At 42.6% G+C, this 23,242-nt stretch overlaps 1 protein-coding gene across 3 annotated transcripts in view; it reads right to left on the reverse strand.

Moving 5' to 3' along the window:
* LOC137353138 (mitogen-activated protein kinase-binding protein 1-like) overlaps window positions 1-23,242 on the reverse strand; it is a 186,656-nt gene that overhangs the window by 97,059 nt on the left and 66,355 nt on the right. For all 3 annotated transcript variants that reach the window (XM_068019172.1, XM_068019174.1, XM_068019171.1), the window contains exons 5-14: window positions 20,498-20,668; window positions 19,699-19,836; window positions 18,240-18,422; window positions 17,949-18,109; window positions 17,643-17,832; window positions 16,543-16,692; window positions 15,316-15,491; window positions 7,327-7,418; window positions 5,461-5,586; window positions 2,230-2,297 (exon numbers count right to left, since the gene is read on the reverse strand). In XM_068019172.1, the coding sequence (XP_067875273.1) occupies window positions 2,230-2,297; window positions 5,461-5,586; window positions 7,327-7,418; window positions 15,316-15,491; window positions 16,543-16,692; window positions 17,643-17,832; window positions 17,949-18,109; window positions 18,240-18,422; window positions 19,699-19,836; window positions 20,498-20,668 (1,455 nt within the window). The remainder of the gene's footprint in view (window positions 1-2,229; window positions 2,298-5,460; window positions 5,587-7,326; window positions 7,419-15,315; window positions 15,492-16,542; window positions 16,693-17,642; window positions 17,833-17,948; window positions 18,110-18,239; window positions 18,423-19,698; window positions 19,837-20,497; window positions 20,669-23,242) is intronic.

Below are 23,242 nucleotides of genomic sequence, written 5' to 3' on the forward strand. Positions count from 1 at the left end.
ACTCTTGAACCACTTCCAGAGTGTGGTCTCCGATATTTATGGATGGGGCATTTCTGACGTCCTGTCCCATGATGTTCGTTTTCTTGAGGCTGATGGTTAGGCCAAATTCGTTGCAGGCAGCCGCAATCCTGTCGATGAGTCTCTGCAGACACTCATCAGTGTGAGATGCTAATGCAGCATCGTCAGCAAAGAGGAGTTCCCTGATGAGGACTTTCCGAACTTTGGTCTTCGCTCTTAGACGGGCAAGGTTGAACAACCTGCCACCTGATCTTGTGTGGAGCAAAATTCCTTCTTCTGAAGACTTGAACGCATGTGAGAGCAGGGAGAAGAAGATCCCAAACAGTGTAGGTGCGAGAACACAGCCCGGTTTCACGCCACTCAGGATAGGAAAGGGGTCTGATGAGGCGCCGCTATGCTGAATTGTGCCTTTCATATTGTCATGGAATGAGGTGATGATACTTAGTAGCTTTGGTGGGCATCCAATCTTTTCTAGTAGTCTGAAGAGACCACGTCTGCTGACGAGGTCAAAGGCTTTGGTGAGATCAATGAAAACAATGTAGAGGGGCATCTGTTGTTCACGGCATTTCTCCTGTAGCTGGCGAAGGGAGAACAGCATGTCAATGGTGGATCCACCAAAGACCAAGACACAAGAACTAGGCTATTTAAATGGAGACTATAGAATGCTGTGGTACAGAGCAATCTGGACGTTCTTGTACCTGCATGCTAACTTTTTTGTTTTTCGTGTACAGCAAGTAATTAAGAAGGCAAATGGAAAGTTGACCTTAATTGCAAAGGGATGGAGTATGAAAGTAGGGAAGTTTTGCTACAACTCAACAGGGCATTGGTGAGATGACACTGCATACAGTTTTGGTCTCCTTATTTAACTTGTAGGCAGTTCAGAGCAGGTTTACTAGCTTGATGCTGAGATGAAGGGGCTGTCTTATGAGGAAAGGTTAAACAGGTTGGGCCTATATTAATTGGAATTTAGAAGAATGAGAGATTATCTTATTGAAACATACAAGATTCTGTGGGGACTCGACAGGGTAGATGCTGAGAGATTGTTTCTCCTTGTGGGGGAATCTAGAACTAGGGGGCATAGCTTCAGAATATGGGATTGCCCATGAAGATGAGGAGGAATTTCTTCTCTGAGGGTAGTGAATCTTTCTCGATCCCAAAGTGGCGTGGAGGCTTTTTGATGAATTAATAGTTAGCTAAGTCATCAAATACATTTGAGGCTGAGATAAACAGATTTTTGAACCATAGGGCAGTCAAGTGTTATGGGGAACAGGAGGGAAAGTGGAGCTGAGGCCAACATCAGATCAGTCATAATCTTATTGAATGGTGGAGCAGGTTCGAGGGCCCGTTCCTAGTTCTTAAGTTTTCAGAGCTGCATTAGCAGAGAGCTGGAAAAGTCCATTTGAGTGTGGAAGCCATGGTTAGAGTACAGGTTGAAAACAACAAAAAGGCAAGAGATATTCACAATAGTTAAGCAACATATCTGTGCGATGCAGATTTTCCCCAGTAATTCTTAGCACAAGATCCCTTTTCTTTTTTCATGGGATGTGGGCATCGCTGGCAGGGCCAGCATTTGTTGCCCATCCCTAATTGCCCTCGACAACTGAGTGGCTTGCCAGGCCATTTCAGAAGGCAGTTAAGAGCCAACCACATTGCTGAGAGTCTGAAGTCACATGTAGGCCAGCCCAGGTAAGGACAGCAGATTTCCTTTCCGAAAGGACAGTGAACCAGATGGATTTTTACAACAATACTTTCAAGTCATCATTAGAGAGACTAGATTTCAATTCCAGATTAGTAATTTATTGAATTTGTTAAATTTAAATTCCACCGGCTGCGGTGGTAGGATTTGACCCAGTGTTTGCAGGACATTAGTCTGGGCCTCTGGATAACTAGTTCAGTGGCATTACCACTACGCCAACTTTTCCTACCTATCTCAGCCCAGATCTGAAAAAGGCAGCAAAGCAGAAGAAAAATCAACCAAAGCTCATCAATCCACACTACTCATATACGTATACAAATGGTCATTTGTGGTATTACCAGCAAAGCAATCGATTAAGTAATGCAAGTCACTACACTGGATGTGAAGTGCTTTGGGACGCCCTTGAAATGGGGCAAGCCACCACAAATCTGCATAGACTGAAAAGGAAATGGGACAGAAAGTTTAAGTGAAACAACAGAGAAAATAAATACACAGGAGTCAAAGAGAACATTTACCTTGTGTGCCGTACGGAAATAGACACTTTTATCAGCACCACAGCTGACCATTTTGACATCATCATTAGCTATAGGGAGGGAGAATAAAGGGAATAATTCAAAATAAAGTTATCAAGAATTTCCATCATTATGTACATAGTAATGGGAATGGTACTCAAATCATCTGTGGAGATTAGGAGTACATCAGGGTTGCCCAACCTTTTCGCATGGGTAATAATTTTTGTCTTACATCCGGGGCCGGTGAGACAATTTTGGAAAGAAAAGGCATTAAAAATTTATCCATTATTCAAAACAGAAAATGTGCATTTTTGTGAAGCTTTAAATGAGAAGATTAATTTATTGACTTACTTTCTCATCACTATGTTAGACACTGATATAGTGAGTTACCTGGCATTTTGTTTGCACAAGTAGTCAAAGTTTGCCCGCATACTTCTTGTCACAATGAAGGAGTATTCGGGATAGATGTCCATCTGTCAGGAGTGATCTTGACCACTCTCTCCCTCTCTCTATCCCTGTGTCACTGCCCACCCCAGTGTTGTTTCCGCCCCCCACTCGTGTTGTCCTCACTCTCTGTCCCCCTCCTCGTCTCTGACCACATATTCCCTCGCTCTGTGACCCCCGTCCCTCTCTCTCTTTGACCACCCTCTGACACCAATCCACCCCTCTCTCTAGCCCCCATTCTGTTCCCCTCCCTCCCTGTCTCCCTCCCATTCCCTCTCTCTGAACCGCCCCCTGAACAGCGTCTTTGTTTCTCCACACCTCCCCAACATCCGCTCCCCTCGCTTTCCCCGCCCCTACTCTCTATCGCTCTCCCTCTCTGTTCGCCCCTCCTCTCTCCCTCCCTCCCTCTCTGTTCCCCCCTCCCCTCGCACCTTGGTTCCCCCCTCCCCTCCTCCTCCCCCTCCCGGTTCCCCCCTCCCCTCCCCCTCACGGTTCCCCCCCTCCCCTCCCCCTCACGGTTCCCCCCTCCCCTCCCCCTCCCCCTCACGGTTCCCCCCTCCCCTCCCCCTCCCCCTCACGGTTCCCCCCTCCCCCTCCCGGTTCCCCCCTCCCCCTCTCGGTTCCCCCCTCCCCCTCTCGGTTCCCCCCTCCCCTCGCACCTCGGTTCCCCCCTCCCCTCGCACCTCGGTTCCCCCCTCCCCCTCCCGGTTCTCCCCACCCCGCCTCTCGGTTCCCTCCCCCTCCCCCCCCCTCTCAGTTCGCCTCCCCCCCTCCTCTCGGTTCCCCCTCCCCCCCTTCCCGGTTCCCCTCTTTCCCCCACCCCTTCCCCCCTCTCGGTTCGCTTCCCCTCTTCCCCCCTCTCGGTTCGCTTCCCCTCTCCCCCCCCCCCCCCCCTCTCGGTTCGCCTCCCCCTCTCCCTCCTCCCGGTTCGCCCCTCCTGTCTGACAGTTGCAGGGAGCGGGAGCGCTCAGCACAGCAGCTTTGTGATTGCTCAATATTTTAATAAATCGCACTGAGTTTCACAGCTGACAGGTGCTGACATTGGGAGCAACGCTTTCCCAACTTTGGACAGATTCAGGGTTTTCCGGCGGCCTTTTAAAAAGGTCAGCGAACGCCAAATCTGTCCAAAGTTGGGAAACTGCTGTTACCGCTCTCATGCGGCACCTGTCAGCTAGGAAACTGACAGCGCAATATTTTCAAAAGCTGGTTTGAAAGAAGACAATGGCAAATGTCTCATCTCTGAAATACATTCGCGGGCCGGATGGAAACCTTTGGTGGGCGGATCCCGGCCCGTCGGCCTTATGTCGGACAACCCAGGTGTACATGTTAGTATCCAAAACCCCAAAGTTCTTCTTTATATATAGATAACTTCCATATGCTATATAAAAATCTACAGCAGCTGCTTTAAACCCCTTCAAATAATTAACAACCTTAATACTTTCAGAAGGTTCCTCCTTACTCCAACAAAATATCCAAAGTAATGAATGGCATCAAAAATATAAGCTATGAACATACAGAGCATCCTTCCATTCAGTTTCTGTAACCATCCCAAACTCTGAAGACCGCCTACATGCGCGGCATCCTATTTATTAAAAAAAACTGTCAGCTTGGTAGGATTGCTGATGTATCACTAGCTAATTGACATGCACTCATGACACTCTTCCTTTACCCATAGTCATTTGCAGGTACAACACAAGTTTTCAAACTGGGCTATCCGGACCCCAGAGGGCTGGTAGGCAATTTTAGATGATCCACTGTCAGTGGCGCAGTGGTTAGCACCGCAGCCTCACAGCTCCAGTGACCCGGGTTCAATTCTGGGTTCTGCCTGTGTGGAGTTTGCAAGTTCTCCCTGTGTCTGCGTGGGTTTCCTCCGGGTGCTCCGGTTTCCTCCCACATGCCAAAGACTTGCAGGTTGATAGGTAAGTTGGTCATTAGCAATTGCCCCTAGTGTTGGTAGGTGGTAGGGAAACATAGGGACAGGTGAGGATGTGGTAGGAATATGGGATTAGTGTAGCATTAGTATAAATGGGTGGTTGATGGTCGGCACAGACTTGGTGGGCTGAAGGGCCTGTTTCAGTGCTGTATCTCTAAACTAAACTAAAAACTTCTGTCAGTCCCTCATCAGATTTCTGCTGCTGTGTGCTAATAAAACGTTTCTGCAAACAGTACTGTTTTCCTTTCTCTTGCCTGCACAGTCTTTCACAATTTAGAACAAGGGGCGCCCCTCGCAGCAAAGTTTGCAAAACACTGAGTTGCAAATGGTGGGATCCCATTAGGGATTCCAATTCAGCAACAGCTTTAACAGAAAAGAACATTAACAAGTAAGCACTGCAACTGACCTCAGTGTCCAAAGCCTATGGAGAAATGAGAAGGGAACAGCATGGATCATAATTTAAATCTCCAAGGTATTCCTGCTAGAAAGAGAGAGAGTTCCTGTATGCATGTATACCTTGGATAAGAACAGGATCAGGCTCAACAGTGATGCCATCTATGCTTCAATACTTTGCTAACATTCACTGTTAGTAGTCCTATGTCAGTTACCACCATACTGCCTTCAACATTTTCTGACACTCCATTATTCCACCAAATGCAGCTGGGTGATCTTCAACTTGTTCACAACTAAAAGTCAAGAGCTAATTTCACTTCAAATCTCATGTTTGCTCAATATACGCTTTATATACAAAAAAAACACACTGCAAAGCTGTACAAGGAATGTACGTTCAATGCATTTTAGTAGTCAGGCAGCTTTGGGGTAAGTATTTTAGCTCCAAAAAAAAAAAAAAAATGTACCTGCAAACTTCACAGCAGTAATAGATGAGGAATGGTCATCCAGCGTCTGCACCAAGCTGTACTGTTTGTCCACGTTCAGTATATGGATCAAACGGTCTCTACTTGCTGTTGCCAACAGCTTCATTCCTAAACAAAGTATTAAACATTAAAAGTGAATGTATTTCCACGTGGCTAGGGGCTTCGGAACATTAAATAAAGTACTTGGAACAATTCAATTAACAATGACACAAAGAAAAGGAGCAAATTGTACTATCTAATTTAAGTTATTTGGTAGCCTGTAATATCTCAGAATCACAGAATATAGATCAATACATTGTAATCCCAGTTAAAACATTATTAAATTTTACAGTTACAAAATCAAAATCTCCCAATTATTTCAGCCTCTCAGTCCTCCATGCTGCTTGGGATATGGCAATATGTAGCTGTAGTTAATTAAACCTCAACTCCAGGGAGTAATGAAATTGCACAGTTAATGTATTTGCATTTGGCAGAATATTCAATCACCAAAAAGAGTAGTTAGAGGTAGGAATGACCACATTTCAACATTTACTGTGTTGAGGCAATTAGGGATGGCCAAAAATTTCTCAAAGGTAAGGAAAATCAGGAAGAGTTGTCTTGGTGTCACCTTCTACACCTAGTAGCAGATGGCTTAGGCCACTATCTCTCCATCACAGCTGGGAAAAAGAGTACAGGCTGCCAATTTTTTTTTTTAAAGCAATCCCATCTTAATTTATACCAGATTAGAATCACAGATTGGTTACTGCACAGAGGAGGTCATTTGTCTTTTCTTGTCCTTGCTGGATCTTTGCAAGAGCAACTCAGCTAGTCCCACTCTCTGCCCTTTCCCTGTAGCCCTGCAAATTTTATCTTCAAATAATTAGCCAATTCTCTTTTGAAAGCCCCAATTGAATCTGCCTCCACTACACTGAGGCAGTGCACTGCAGATCCTTACCGCCTGCTTAATAAAAGCAAGTTTTCTTCATGTGGCCTTTTGTCCTTTTGCCATTCAACTTATATCGGTGCCCTCTGGTTCTCGACCCTTCTGCCAATGGGAATGGTTTTTCCCTATCTACTCTGTCTAGACCCTTCATGATTTTGAACCCCTCTATCAAATTTCTTCTCAACCTTCTCTTCTCTATGGAGAACAGCCCAGTTTCTCCAATCTATCCATGTAACTTCCTTCATCCAAGTCCTTTATCACTGGAACCATTCTTACAAATCTCTCCGAGGCCTTCACATCTTTGCTGAAGTGTGGTGCCCAGAATTGGACACAATACTCCGGTTGAGGCCGAACTAGTGTTTTATTAAGGTAACGGGGAAGTCAAGAAGTTAAAAATCTACCACAGTAAACACACTGATTATAAATTTCATTCTTAACTGAGGCTCCTATTAAATCTGATCTTTAGCAACACTGATAACGTAAAAAATGAATTTTTTTTTTTTAAAAAGCTTATCCTTTAAGTTTCATATAAAAATGCATCACAGTATCTTTCTGAAGCGTTCCAGCTTGGTCTGGGGGCTTTTGTTAATTGTACTGGGTGGGAAGTGCCGACTGTTCAGCTTCAGCACATTTTCCTTCATAGCTAAAATTTTAAAATAGCATCCAGAATGACAAAACTTCTCTTAGGCGGCATTACAGCTTACATTACATTAATTTACCATGAAGGTATGGAAGCATCTACAGTCTGAACACTGGTGTAAATGTAAAACTGTGAGGAAGAGCCACAAACATTCAAACATGCAACTGCATTCAGACCTTAAACAAAACAGTTACTCAGAAGCTTTGGCAACATCAGCAACAGGGCAATTATCAACCAATAAATTACTAGATGCAGCAGTCAAAAAAGTGTTTGCGCAATTACTCACCAGTTTCAGGTTTAGAATACTCCAGGCACAGAATTTCAGAATCATGAGCCTCAACTTTTAACAGTGCATCAAGGAACTGCAGGTCAAAGATTCTAAAAACATAAACACAATAACTGAAAGGTGCAGTTAAATATATATTTATGAAGTTTTAAAACAAAAGTTTTACTGCAAAAATATTTGGTTATGTAGCGCCCTACTCAAAAACATTGTGGGAGACCCCTCAACAAAGACTGCAGCCGCTCAAGGTGGCAGCCCGCCACCACTTTCTCAAGGGCAATAAGGGATGGGCAATAATTGCCAGCCTTGTCAGTGAAACTGAAAGCTGGTGAGTTTGGTGACAGGGAGTTTTCAGGGTTAATTTCGATGTAAAGTCTAGTTTTTTTCCTTCAATTTAGAAATTAACTAAAAATTACCCCTTAAGTTAAGTGAAGTTTTATTCCAACCTTAAAACAGGGGTATACAAGCTCTCTGGGAGCAGCTGCAGCTGGTTACTTAGGTAGCTGGCTTAAACTGGTTTTCAGAAGCTTGAATCAGTTGTTTTTCAGAAAGCATAAAAGCAAAGCTTCCTCAGTGCTGCTTTGTCTGCACAGAGTGTAGAGTGGAAGTTTGGTCAGTGAGGGAGGTGCTCTTTTCTTTCTTTTTCCAGCCCTCAGTAGCTGGCCCTTACTTCAGTACAGGGAAAGAAGCTGATTGGTGAGTAACTGGTAGGTTATTCTAATTGTAATAAATGATTTTTAAAGTTATGGTATGGCAGGTCAGCTTGGCCAAGTGGAAATGTACATCCTGCGCTATGTGGGAAGTCATGGACGCACCACGCTTCCTAGACGAACACAGCTGAGAAGTGTCACTGGCTCCAGAAGCTCGAGTTCCAGGTTTTGGAACTCGAGTGGCAACTGGAGTCACTGTTGTGCATCCACAAGGCTGAGGACTACGTGGATAGCAGTGGTTAGCACCGCAGCCTCACAGCTCCAGCGACCCGGGTTCAATTCTGGGTACTGCCTGTGTGGAGTTTGCAAGTTCTCCCTGTGTCTGCGTGGGTTTTCTCCGGGTGCTCCGGTTTCCTCCCACAAGCCAAAAGACTTGCAGGTTGGTAGGTAAATTGGCCATTATAAATTGCCCCTAGTATAGGTAGGGAAATATAGGGACAGGTGGGGATGTGGTAGGAATATGGGATTAGTGTAGAATTAGTATAGATGGGTGGTTGATGGTCGGCACAGACTCGGTGGGCCGAAGGGCCTGTTTCAGTGCTGTCTAACTAAAAACTTTAGCGAGGTGGTCACACCGCAGTTTAGCAGCATGCAGGCAGGCGGGGAATGGGGGAATGGGTGACGCCCCCCCCCCCCCCAGTCTAAGAGAACTAGGTAGGTAGTGGAGTCCCGAGTCTATCTTGCTTGCTAATCGTTTTTTCATCTTGGATACTGGTGAGGACGATGGTTCCTCAGGGGAGTGCAGCCAGAGCAAAATCTGTTGCACCACGGGTAGCTCAGCTGCACAGGAGGGGAGGAAGAAGAGTGGAACAGCAATTGCGATAGGAGATTCGATGGCCAGGGGCAGTAAACGTGTATCCAGGATGGTGCGTTGCCTGATGCCAGGGTCAAGGATGACATGGAGTGGCTGAAGGACAGTTCCAGGATAGGTGACAGCCAGAGGTCGCGGTCCACATGGGTACTATTGACATAGGTAGGAAGAGAGATGAAGTCCTGAAAACTAAAGCAGATTTTAGGGAATTAGGAAAGGAATTAAAAAGCAGGACCTCAAGAGCAGTAATCTCAGGATTACTCCCAGTGCCACATGCTAGTGAGCATAGGAATCGGAGGGTTGATCGATTGAACACATGACTGGAGAATTGGTGTAAGAGGGAAGGCAACAGATTTCTGAGGCACCAGGACCAGTTCTGGGTAGGTGGGACCTGTACAAGATGGATGGGCTACACCTCAACAAGACTGGGACTAATATCCTCGCAGGGAGATTTGCTAGTGCTGTTGGGGAGTGTTTAAACTAGTTGTCAGGGGGATGGGAACCTGTGGGGTAGCTCAAACTGGAAGGAAGTAAAGCTGGTAACAGGAAGTAGAGAAGTAGCAAGTGAAATTAGAAGGCAAGCAAAACAAAGGCGAGCGTCAACTAGGCTTAGAATGCAGATCAAAACGCTAAGGGCACACCACCTGAATGCACGCAGCATTCGCAACAAGGTGGATGACTTAAAGGCACAAATAGAGGTAAATGGGTATGATCTAATTGCTATTACGGAAATGTGGCTACAGGGTGACCAAGACTGGGAACTGAATATTCAGGGATATTCAACATTTAGGAAGGAAAGGCAAAAAGGAAAAGGAGGTGGTGGTGGTGTTGCGCTGCTAATAAGGGGTGGGATCAGTACATTAGTAAGGGAGGATCTCCGATCAGAAAAAGAAAGTGTGAAATCTGTTTGGGTGGAGCTAAGAAACAGCGAGGGGCAGAAAACATTGGTAGGAGTTGCTTATAGGCCAAACAGTAGTGGTGGTGTGGGGCATGGTATTAATTAGGAGATCAGAGAAGCATGTAGCATGGGTAAGACAGTAATCATGGGTGACTTCAATCTGCATATAAACTGGGTAAACCTAATGAGCACTAATGCTGTGGAGGACGAGTTTCTGGAGTGTGTTAGGGATGGTTTTCTAGAGCTGTATGGTGAGGAACAGACGAGAGAACAGGCTATTTTAGATCTAGTTTATGTAATGAGAAAGGGCTAATTAATAATCTTGTTGTAAAAGAACCTTTAGGGATGGGTGACCAGAATATGATAGAATTTTACAATATGTTTGAAAATCACAGAATCGTTACAGTGCAGAAGGAGGCTATTCGGCCCATCATGTCTGCACTAACATTTTGAAAGAACAATTCCATTCCCCTGCCTTCTCCCTGTAACCCTGCACATTCTTCTTTTTCATATAACTGTTGACCTCAGTTTTGAATGCTTCAATTGAACCTGCCTCCACCACATAATCAGGCAGTGCATTTCAGACCTTAACCACTCGCTGTGTGAAAAAGGTTTCCCTCATGTCACTTTTGCTTCTCTTACCAAATACTTTAAATCTGTTTCCTCTCATTCTCAACCCTTTCACAAGTGGGAACAGTTTCTCTCCATCTACTTTCCAGACCCCTCATGATTTTGAATACCTCTATCAAATCACCTCTCAGACTTCTCTTGTCCAAGAAAAACAGTCCTAACTTCTCCAATCTATCTTCATAACTGAAATTCCTCATCCCTGGAACCATTCTCATGAATCTTTTCTGTACTCTCTTCAATGTCCTCACGTCTTTCCTAAAGTGCAACGCCCAGAATTGGACGTGATACTATAGCTGAGGCTGAACTAGTGTTTTATACAAGTTCAACATAACTTCCGTGCTCTTGTACTCAACGTCCCTATTAATAAAGTCTAAGATACTGTATGCTTTATTGACCGCTCTGTCAACCTGTCCTGCCACCTTTAATGACTTATGCACATATACACCCAGGTCCCTCTGCTTCTGCACCCACTTTAGAATTGTACCCTGTATTCTATATTGTCTCTCCATGTTCTTCCTAACAAAATGAATCACTTCACATTTCTCTGCATGGAACTTCGTCTGCCACCTGTCTGCCTATTCCACCAACTTGGCTATGTCCTTTTGAAGTTCTACACTATCCTCCTCACAGTTCACAATGCTTCCAAGTTTCATATCATCTGCACACTTTGAAATTGTGCCCTGTACACCAAGGTCTAGGTCATTAATATACATCAGGAAAAGCAAGGGTCCCAATACTGATCCCTGGGAAACTCCACTACAAACCTTCCTCCAGCCTGAAAAACATCCATTAACCACTATTCTTTCTTTCCTGTCACTCAGCCAATTTCGTATCCATGTTGCCAACGTCCCTTTTTTATTCCATGAGCTATAAGTCTGCTGTGTGGCACTGCATCAAATGCCTTTTGAAAGTCCATGTACACACATTAACAGCATTGCCCTCATCAACCCTCTGTTACCTCCTCAAAAAAACTCCAGCAAGTTAGTTAAACATGATTTTCCCTGAAGTAATCCATGCTCAACTAACTCTCATTTCTCCATGTGATTTTGTCCCAAATTATCTTTTCTAGAAGTTTTCCCACCACCGAAGTTAAAACTGACTTGCCTGTAGTTACTGGGCTTATCTTTACACCCTTTTTTGAACAAGGGTTTAACATTTGCAATTCTCCAGTCCTCTGGCACCACCCCAGAGTCGAAGGAAGACTGAAATATTATGGCCAGTGCCTCTGCGATTTCCACCCTCACTTCCTTCAGTATCCTTGGATGCATCTCATCTGATCCTGGTGCTCTTTCCACTTTAAGAACAGACAGCCTATCTAATACTTCCTCTTTATCAATTTTAAACCCCTCTAGTGTCTGACTTACCTCCTCTTTCAATATTGCCTGGGTTATATCTTCTTCCTTGGTAATGACAGATGCAAAGTCTAGGGGTATGATTCTCACTTCGGGTGTATAAATGGTTAATGTGCGAGAGGTCCTGGGTTCAAATCCCAGACGAGCCCTTCTCTTTAGGGCAGCACAGTGGCGCAGTGGTTAGCACTGCAGCCTCACATCTCCAGCGACCTGGGTTCAATTCTGGGTACTGCCTGTGTGGAGTTTGCAAGTTCTCCCTGTGTCTGCGTGGGTTTCCTCCGGGTGCTCCGGTTTCCTCCCACATGCCAAAGACTTGCAGGTTGATAGGTAAATTGGCCATTATAAATTGCCCCTAGTATAGGTAGGTGGTAGGGAAATATAGGGACAGGTGGGGATGTGGTAGGGATATGGGATTAGTGTAGGATTAGTATAAATGGGTGGTTGATGGTCGGCACAGACTCGGTGGGCCGAAGGGCCTGTTTCAGTGCTGTAATCTCTAAACTAAACTAAACAAAGTATTCATTTAATACCTCAGCTATGCCCTCTGCCTCCAAGTGTTAATTCCCTTTCTAGTCCATAATCGGCCCCACTCCTCCTTTTACCACCCTTTTTCTATTTATATGCCTATAGAAAACTTTGGGATTTCCTTTAATGGTAGCTGCAGGTAAGTGAGGTAAAGTGAGGTAGTTCAATCTGAAGCCAGGCTGTTAAATTTGAACAAAGGAAATTATGAAGGTGTGAAGGGCAAATTGGTGGAGGTGGATTGTGAAAATACATTAAAAAGTATAACAGTACATAGGCAATGGATAGTCTTTAAAGAATTATTACATAGTTTACAGCAACTACACTTTGCTTTAAGGCACAAAAACGCAAAAGGAAAAGTCAGTCATTTGTGGCTAACAAAGGAAGTTAAGGATTGAATAAGGCCTATAAAGTTGCCAAAAATAGTAATAAACCTGCGGATTGGTACGATTTTAAAAATACAGCAAAGGAGGACCAAGAAACTGATAAAGAGCGAATAGAATATGATTATAAACTAGCAAAAAAGCTTCTATAGATATGCAAAAAGGAGACGTCAGGCTAAGTCAAATGTGGGTCCACTGTAGGCAGAGTCAGGAGAATTTATAATGGGAAATCGAGAAATGGCAGAGAAACTAAATGATTACTTTGTGTCTGACTTCACTGATGAAGATACAAAAAATCTCCTGGAATTAGAAATCCAAGGGACTAGGGAGAATGAGGAATTGAAGGAAATTAGTAAGAAGGTGTATTGGAGAAATTAATGGGGCTGAAGGTTGAGAAGTCCCCAGGACCTGATGTTCTACATCCCAGAGTGTTGAAAGAGGTAGGTATGGATAGTGGATGCATTGGTAATCATCTTCCAAAATTTTATAGATTCTGGAATGGTTCCTGCAGACTAGAAGACAGCAAATGTTACCCCACTATTTAAGAAGGGAGGGAGAGAGAAAACAGAGAACTACAGACCTGTTAGCCTTACATTAGTAGGGAAAATGCTAGAATCTATTCTAAAGGATGTGAGAAATGGACACTTGGATAACAATGATCTGATTTGGCATAGTCAACATGGATTTATGAATGGGAAATCATGTTTGACGAACTTGTTGGAGTTTTTGAGGATGTTAACAAAATTGATAAAGGGGAGTGGGTGGACGTAGTATACTTGGATTTTCAGAAGGCTTTTGATAAAGTCCTCCACAGGAGGTTGGTTAGCAAAATTAAAGCACGTGGGATGGGAGGTAATATACTGGCATGGATTAAGGACTGGTTAACAGACTGAGTAGGAATAAACAGGTCATTCTCACATTGGCAGGCTGTGACTAGTGGGGTATCGCAAGGATCTGTACTCAGGGCTGAGCTGCTCACAATCTATATCAAGGATTTGGATGTGGGAACCAAATGTAATATTTCCAAGTTCGCAATTGACACAAAACTAGGTGGAAATGTGCGTCGTGAGGAAGATGCAAAGCGGCTTCAAGGCGATTTGGACAGACTAGTGCGTGGGCAAGAACACGGGAAATGGAATATAATGTGGAAAAATGTGAGGTTATACACTTTGGTAGGAGGAACAGATATGCAGAGTATTTCTTAAATGGTAAGAGATTAGAAAGTCTAGATGTCCAAAGGGACCTAGATGTCCTTGTCAGTAAGTCACTGAAAGTTAACATGCAGGTGCAGCAAGCAATTAGGAAGGCTAATGGTATGTTAGCCTTTATCACAAGAGGATTTGAGTACAGGAGTAGTGAAGTCTTGCTTCAATTATATAGAACCTTGGTTAGACCGCACCTGGAGTAGTGTGTGCAGTTTTGGTCCCCTCACCTTAGCGTAGATATTATTGCCATAGAGGGAGTGCAACAAAGGTTCACCAGAGTTGTTCCCAGGATGGCGGGACCATCCTATGAGGAGAGATTGGGGAAACTGGGCCTGTATTCTCTAGAGTTTCGAAGAATGAGAGGTGATCTCATTGAAACCTACAAAACAGTTAAAGGGATAGACAGGGTAGATGCAGCTACGATGTTTCCCCTGGTTGGGGAGTCTAGAACCAGTGGACGCAATTTCCAAATAAGGGGGAAGCCATTTAGGACAGAGATGAGGAGGAATTTCTTTATTCAGAGGGTTGTGAATCTTTGGAATTCTCTACCCCAGAGGGCTGTGGAAGCTCAGTCGTTGTGTCTGTTTAAAGTAGAGATTGATAAATTTCGAAATACCAATGACAAAGAGATATGGGGATAGTGTGGGAAAAAGGCATTGAAGTGGATGATTAGTCATGATCATATTGAAAGGTGGAGCAGGTGCGATGGGCTGAATGTCTTACTCCTGCTCCTATGTTTCTAAATGACAGCCTGCGAATGAACAATAAAAAAGGGGATCAAAAAACCACGAGAAAGGTTACAGAAGTTTATGAATGTTCAAAATCCCAAGCATAATGGGATTGCCACACCTTTTCAGATTATATTTAACCTTCACAGTATAGGGCACCTGCAGCAATGCCATGTCAAATAAAAATATATCACTATATGCCATCTCCTCCCCCTCCCAGAACCAATATAAACATTAATGTATTTATTACATTGTGTTAAATTTTCTTTAATACTCTTCCCTCAACTGTGAAAATCTTCATTACCATTCTCGTGGTGATTTACAACAAATAGGCTCCTGCCACCTGTGTTCATTGATCCAGTTTGATCACTGTAATGCAGTGTTTTTAGTTTATGCTGTAGGATACCACCTTTTTTAAAAAAAACTAGATCAACATCAATGTTCCTTCTAAGATGCACAGCAACCCGAAAGTTCCTGCACAGGCTGAGCACAAGTTGGCTCCTTTAAGTTAACGCACGTGCACATAAAAACAAACTTACAAGGACCATGCAGTACAAATAAAAATTAAAGGCTATGTTGCTCAATAGTGTAAGCAACTTAAGGAGCCTTTTCATAGTCACCTAGTGCTAAATTCAATTAAACTTTCACAGGCAGCAAAACATTGTGACTGTCCTCTAAAAATAATGGTGCCATTACTGAACAATTAGAATATAACACATTACAAATCAACCTCCATTCTAAATTCATTTATACCTCAATGTTCCCATCCTGTCTCCAGAAGCCAGGTGCTGCCCATCAGGGCTGATGGTTATGACCCGAATTCCTGATTTGACATCTGAAATTCCTCCATTATCAGTTCGGTCAGGATTGCTGACTGTATCTTGAAGATACTGAATATTGTCATCAACATACACAACTTTAATCAAGTCCTAGAAAGAAAAACAGCAGTCATGCACGCTGGCTGAGGATGCACTGCTAACCAATACCACGCTACACCAGGCAATATTATTATTAAAGCAAAAAAAAAAGACAAAAGACAGAGGGGGCATGATCTCCAACTCACCTGGACTTTATCCTGTGTACTAAAGTTTAGAGCAAAAACATTCTGTTTGAATGCTCCCATGATTTATACAGTTAGTTAAGTAAAATTCCAAAATCTCCACTTGCAATCCTAGCCTACAGGCCTCCACAAACAACTTAATGTTCTGCCCAGCCCACGATATAGCAATTGTTCTCTAATGTTAATCCCCATTCCTAATCTGATATGCCCTCCCTATTTTACCACACTGCTGGTGCTAAGACTGTTGTCAGCAGCATAGTAAAAATACATAGCACAAGGGCCCCGAGTCCCAGCATTATTCTTGCTGCTCTTCTGAATCCTCTCCAACAGTATCTAAGTCTTTATCTCCTACTAAGCATTGTGTCCCTGCATTGGATCCATTATGCAATATCGCTCATGAACGTGAGCATGAATGAATAGAAATACTCAGCAGGTGAAGCAGCTTCTGTGAAGACACCTTTCATCAGAACCCACACAGATCTGAAACTTCAACTCTGTTTTTCTCTCCAGATGCTGCCTGACCTGCTGAGTATTTCTAGCATTTTCTGTTTTTCTTTCAGATTTCTAGCATCTGCAGCATTTTGCTTTTGCATGAATTATTAGAGGCAGTCATTACGGCACAGAAGGAGGCCATTCAACCCAGTGAGTCTATGCCAGCTCTCTGTAAAACAACCCGTTCCCCAGCCCTGCAAGTTTATTTCCCTCAAGTGCATATCCAATTTCTTTCTGTATCACTGATTTCTGCTTCCACCACCCTCGCAGGCAGAGTGTTTCAGGTCATTACCACTCATTGCATAAAAAAATTCTTCCTCACATTCCCCGTATCTCGAATATTTTAACTTAACTGATTAAAAAATCTTTACACATTGGACAAGGTTGACTGCATAGGGATTAGGGTAGGAAAGAGGGAATGTTCTTACTGTACTATAAATATTCCTACGGAATGAAGTGAGTTGAAATCCAGAGGCACCATCGGCGTTCCACAATCGGATAGTATTGTCCGATGAGCAAGTTAGAAAAGAGGCAGGTGGCAAACAAGCTTGATTACTATTTTCCAACTCTGGATAAACCTGGAAAATTAAAAACAAACAAACAGACTAATGCAATATTTGCACCACCTCATCGAACAAAAATTCTGCAATCTGTATTGCTTATATACAGCTGAGAAAATTAAGAAGCAATTCTGGAAAGTTGACGAGACATGGGTCAACAATCCATAAAGTCAGGCTATTGATAATAGCTTGGGAAAAAATGACATCCACAGTAAGTTGCATATAGTTAGCAAATATGGTCTTCATTCCTTAGGCAAAGGTTCAACTTCCATGTACAAAATGATCTTGCGGACATCTCAAACTGGCTGTGGTGGTGGTTTGGGGAGGACTCCACCACTTCGGGTACTGCCATTTCAGAAATTTGCACTCTAAACAGTCAGGTAGTCTTCTCTATGTCAGACTGCATTCTGGGATGTTCTTTTCCCTTTGACAGAAGCAGAGATCCCAACCAAAAGCCAGACACAAAGTGGATTAGTAGCTCTCACTGCTTCAGAAAGGCTATTGATTGCAGCCCATTGTAACTGAATTTGAAACCCATACTAACTCAAGGCTAAGTTGGTTCAGGGCATATTTAGGATTAAAATCCTCCAACTTCGAATTTTAATGTCATGGAAACAAGTAAAAATTTCTCCACTTTGTTGCAGAGTAGGTCCCTTTTCTGAAATTGTCGAGGAAAAAAATGGTAACTTTTGACAAGGAGCTCCAAAAATGATCTTCATGGCCTCTTCTGTCCAAGATGGACAAATCTTAAGCACATTACAATTGAGGATGTATTTTTATGTATGGTACAGTTTAACTAGGACATCTGGACACTGAATTGCTTTGTTGAGCAAGCTGAGCAGCTGATTTGCCAGCCCTATAGAAAATCCAAAGTAGCAACAAAATTTCCAATCGGGCATTCCAAATTTTAGAGGAACAAACACAGTTTCATATATAATTTTCGTTTTAAATAAAAAGTGGCAACATACCTCTACGCTCCAAACACTGGAACTATGATACAGTGCAGAATAAACTTTCCCAAATTTCTTAATGTCTTTTGTGTCCCACACGTAGAGACTATGATCACTGTAGACACACGACAACCACCGATTGGAAGAGTCAAATGCCACAGCAATAGTGTCAGGATGCATGGCATCTGTCTTCTTGGTGAATAAATGGCTGAGAAGACATGCTTACATTTAGAAATCATTCACTTTTGCTTCTTGTATTCAAGTTCTAAGACCTTGACAGTAAAAAGTAAAAACTGACTACAGAAGTTAATTTTTTCTTTTTACCTTGGTTCAATTCCAGCTGCCACATCCACTCCCAGATAGTGAGGTTTGGGCAGATTGGTGACGAAATGGAGGTTCACAGGGTTAAATAATTTCAATGTCCCATTGGAGCAGCCACAAAAGATGAAGTCTTCAGTTGCAGAAATGCAGTTTGCTGCAGAAGTCTGAAAGCAAAAAAAAGAAAAAGATGCTTTACGTACAAACAAAATATATCTATCGCATGCTTTTGTTTTAATCAGTCCGCGCTATCAGTAGAGATCAGTAGCCTTATAGCCAACAGAAAAGCAATTGTACCTTCAAATCCAGCCACTTATCAAGCAGCCTTTTCCCATTGAACTGGCAGAGAAGACCAGAGCTGGTGATGCAAAAGGTACTTCCTGCCATCTTCCCTTTACCACATGCCACTCCATAGAAAAAGTTGTTGTGCAGCTCACCCAGCAATGCAGACCGTCCTATTAAGGGAACAGTAATATTTGCCTGGATTGGAAAACATACAGGTACTTGATTTAGAGATGAGTGGAGGGGTGAAAAAAAAATACAAGCTCTCAAGTTAGACTACTCAGATAAAACTTTGACAAAGCAACAAGTTACTCCTAAGAAATTCAGTCTTTACTTCCTGCTATTCCAAAGAAAACTTCTTTGCTCTCTTCAGTTATATTTGACTCAAAGATTTGTAGCCTCATTAATAAATAAATGGTAGAAGATCCAAGAAGCCCGCAGCTACAAATGTTAATTTCTATTTTCCAAAACACACTGGCTTCTGACATAGACTTGCTTAAATTCAGGTGATTTAATTGCAAATTGTAACCAAGTTTTAAGCATTATTTTTTGATAGAGCCCTGCATAGTGAACTCAAAAACTAAGACAAAGGGACAACTATAAACATAGTAATTCCAAAATTCGAGGGCGGCACAGTGGCTAGCACCACAGCCTCACAGCTCCAGCGACCCAGGTTCAATTCTGGGTACTGCCTGTGTGAAGTTTGCAAGTTCTCCCTGTGTCTGCGTGGGTTTCCTCCGGGTGCTCCGGTTTCCTCCCACATGCCAAAGACTTGCAGGTTGATAGGTAAATTGGCCATTATAAATTGCCCCTAGTATAGGTAGGTGGTAGGGGAATATAGGGACAGGTGAGGATGTGGTAGGAATATGGGATTAGTGTAGGATTAGTATAAATGGGTGGTTAATGGTCGGCACAGACTCGGTGGGCCGAAGGGCCTGTTTCAGTGCTGTATCTCTAAATCTAAATCAAATCAAAACATGCCATCACAGAAAACTGCAAAAATTCATGGGTCCTCCAACTTTCCAGGTGATTAAATTCCTCACCAGTTTTTAACAATTGACCTCGGATATGGAAGAGTATTAGTATGACTAAGAATAACCAGTCTCTTAGCACTGTTTCTACCAATCTTCTGCTTGACTTAACAATTAAGCAGAAAACCAATAACAAGTAGATTCTTCTACAACACATACAAAAACAATGCACGGGAGGACTAATTGCTCTGTTCCTCATCTAATTTAATGAACAAAATTGAGAAACAAAAAGGTACAGATGAAGGCAAGCACCACAAGTCTTTATCCACACGAGCAGTGCAGAGCTCACAACAGTTAAAAGCATATTCATGTCAGTACGAAACGACAAATTTTTTTGTATCAATAGAGTTAGCTCTAGACTAAAGCAGTTTCCATTACTGCAAAACTGCATTTTAAACCATGCTTGAAATCATTTTTTCCAGAGACAAGAAGAATGCACTTACCGTGCAGGCTTTGGATTCACTCAAGTACCAGAACTTGACATGTCTGTTGCCAGCTGTGACAAAGAAACTGCTGTCTTCAGAGAACGAAACAGCAGTTACTTTACTGGAAACTTTATTAGATGCCACAATGGAGTTTTTCTGTTGAAACAAATGCATTACTGTAAGTACTACTGTAAAGAGAACTTTTCCCAAGTCCAGCGACGATTCTCTCATTATAAATGAGGAAGATCGCAAGAGGGAATAAGGCCAACACTATCCAAAGAGATCAAAGAGTTAATAAATTCAAAACCTGACTCAAGGCTCTGCCACTTAATTGGTGACATAGTAGTGTAATGATACAGAGGGACTAGGCTGAGGATAGGCGAATTGTAACGCCCCTCATTTTAGTTAGAAGGAAGTTATGTATGCAAGGCAAAACACAAGAGGGGGAAAGGATGATAGTTCTGATGAAAGATCACTGACCTGAAACGTTAACTCTGCTTCTCTCTCCACAGATGCTGCTAGATCTGCGGAGTACTTCCAGCACTTTTTGTTTTTATTTTATATTTGGCAGTTGCTGACTTGCATCATTGTTGCTGGTTATTATTAAATACACTATTCTTCATAATTCTACCTAAAAATGTTTGGAATTCACCTGGAAGTTGAGGGCCTATGGATCTTCACACTAGACATATGTGCCTTTTCCTGGAGTTTAAACCTTACAAGTACACTTCTGACATACTCTTTGTATGTCTTGGCTCAGAACAAAAGTCAAAAATGCTCCACTGCCTATGTTCAGACACATCCCACAAGTTCTTACCTTCCAATTCCAAACGTTCACAAGCTTGTCATGCTGGTAGCCCACCGATACAATATACTTCATGTTGGGAGAAAAAGATACACATGACACTCCATACTTGTGGCACTGTAATTCAGCCACTTGCATCTTCTCAGCCACATCCCAGACCCGCACAGCAGGCATGTGTCCGCTCTATATTAAATAAAAAGACAGATCAACTAAACAGAATTTATTTTAGCATGCTAATCTGGATTTAGAAGTTCTCTGGCCCAAAGTTGGGCTATTTCATTTGGGTGGTGGGCTAGCAAGATCTCCATCTGTTTATAGTCTGTATGTGACTATTTGTTACCCTTCCACCTCCATTGCCTCTAGTTTTCCAAATAAAGTTTAACCCCAACTGATACAAAAAACAAAGCAATTAAAAATGTATTGAGAGTAAAGTCTGCTCATATACAGTTTCAACTCAATTCTTCTCCCAAAACGTTGCTTGTTGTCTCCATGCTCTCACTTACAAAAAGTGGCCACATTTTTATTTGCTTTTCCGCTGATTATAGTATTTGTACCTGCATCTTCACATCCAGTGACAGGTTATCAGATCTTTTGAAATTTTATTTTCCATCTAAATACATATGAGACTGGCCAGAAAAGAGGAAATACCACTGAAGTATTTTAAGAACTTAAGAAGTAGGAGCAGGAGTAGGTCATACAGCCCATCAAGCCTGCTCCATGATTCTATATCATGGCTGATCTTCTACTTCAACTCCACTTTCCCACCCGATCCCCATATTCTTCGATTTCCTTAGTGCCCAAAAAACAATGACTACCCTCGAATGCTGTGGATGTTCAAACAATTTCAAAGATTCACAACTCAGTGAAGAAATTTCTAAAAAAGCTTCACAAGTAGCAGTTTTGATCATTTTTAATTAACAAAAATGTATTATTGATCTCAATACAGCCAAATATAGAGCTCACTTTACATACATTAAAATGCTCAAAGTTAATTCAGTAATTAAAATTCTGTGCTCCTTTCACATCAAACTGAAATTTCAATTTAAGAAAAGACTATTGTGGTAAAAGTTAATGCTTCATAAATGCTATTGTTTTGATTTCTTAAAATAATAAAATTGCTACCTTCCTGGTGGAAGTGACACTTGGTAACTTGAACAAAACAAAACTGCAATAAGTTGAAAGTACTATATTCATTTACTATTAACTTAACAGTTTGCAACTTATATTGGGTAAGATTGACCAAAGTTGGTCTCATCTTTAAAATAATCTATTGTCAGCTTGATGGTTTATTAGTAATCCACCATCTGCATCCATCATTTATCTATGCGGCGATCTAGCACTCAGTTGGCTTCATTAGCTCAGTTCACAAATGAAGAACTACAGTGTCAAACTTGGCAAGTACAGAAATATCAGAGCAAGACAAACTTGTCTCATTGCAAATGTTTGTCAGATGAGATGCCTCTCAAACTGAAAACTGACCAACAGTTTAAATTTTTTTTTGCCTTTCGTCAAAATCAAATATGTACTTTCCCAACTATTGTACCAAATGAAAAATCCACAACTGTCTTCATTTCAATTAAAGGCAGTGTTAAAACCAGTGTTAAAGTTTAGAACAGCCACCACTTTACTAAGGTTTTGTAATGTTTAGCAATGGAGATCAAATTCTATCAGTTTCAGAATCCAATTAAAAACCAGGCAGACTGAGGGAGGGAGGGAGGAGACAAAGCAATTTAATAATAAAACTGCTGGATCCAGACATGTTACTTTTGCACTTCCAGTCACAATACAAAAGATAAATTTGCCAAATGCCTTAGGACCTGTGGTTTGCAAAATTCACATAATGTGGAGTAGGTGGCAGTAACAAGGGGCACACAGAGAGGAGACTTCACCTAAGTGAAACGCAGTCAGAGCTTGAAGGTGGGAATTTGGTGCAGTGGGGGAAAGAGTTGCTCCTTTTTCAGTCTCCAGTAGCTGTAGAGGCGCAAATTGCTTCCCATGGCACAATGGTACAGGAAACCATTCAAGTGGGGGGAGTAAATAGGAATGTAGTGGTAGTAGGAGATAGTATAGTCATGGGGATAGACACAGGTGTCTGCGCACAAGAGCGAGAGTCCAGAAGGCTGTGTTGCCTGGCTGGTGCCAGGGTTCAGGACATTTGCTCAGGGCTGGAAAGGAACTTGCAGTGGGAGGGGGAAGACCCAGTTGGCGTGTTCTACATGGGTATCAACGACATTGGTAGGACTAGGAAAGAAGTTCTGCATAGGGTGGACGAGCAGCTTGGGGCTAAATTAAAAAGCGAAACCTCAAAGGTAACAATCTCTGGATTATTATCTGACCATGAGCAAATTGGAATAGTGTTAAATGAGTGGCTCAAAGATTGGTGTGGGAGAAATGGGTTTCGATTCATGGGGCACTGGCACCAGCACTGGGGAAAGTGGGAGCTGTACCGCTGGGATGGCCTTCACCTGAACTGTGCTGGGACCAATGTTCTGGCAAGTCGTATAACTAGGGCCGTATAGAGGGCTGAAAAGTGGGTTGGGGGGGGGGGGGGTGGCGGTGGTGGCAAGGGATCAAATGAGGGAAGATGTGATAATTTAAAGATAGCAGAAAGCAAGAGAGCACGGTAGCAATAAGGGAATTGATAATTTAAGTGTGGCAGGAAGGGACAGAGCAGATAAACCTAAGAGTGTGCCAGCAGATAAGGCTAGAGGTTGTGAGGTTATTAAAGACAAAATTAAAGGCACGCTATCTGAACGC

This window comes from Heterodontus francisci, chromosome 40, assembly GCF_036365525.1.
Source record: "Heterodontus francisci isolate sHetFra1 chromosome 40, sHetFra1.hap1, whole genome shotgun sequence".
Classification (NCBI taxonomy): domain Eukaryota; kingdom Metazoa; phylum Chordata; class Chondrichthyes; order Heterodontiformes; family Heterodontidae; genus Heterodontus; species Heterodontus francisci.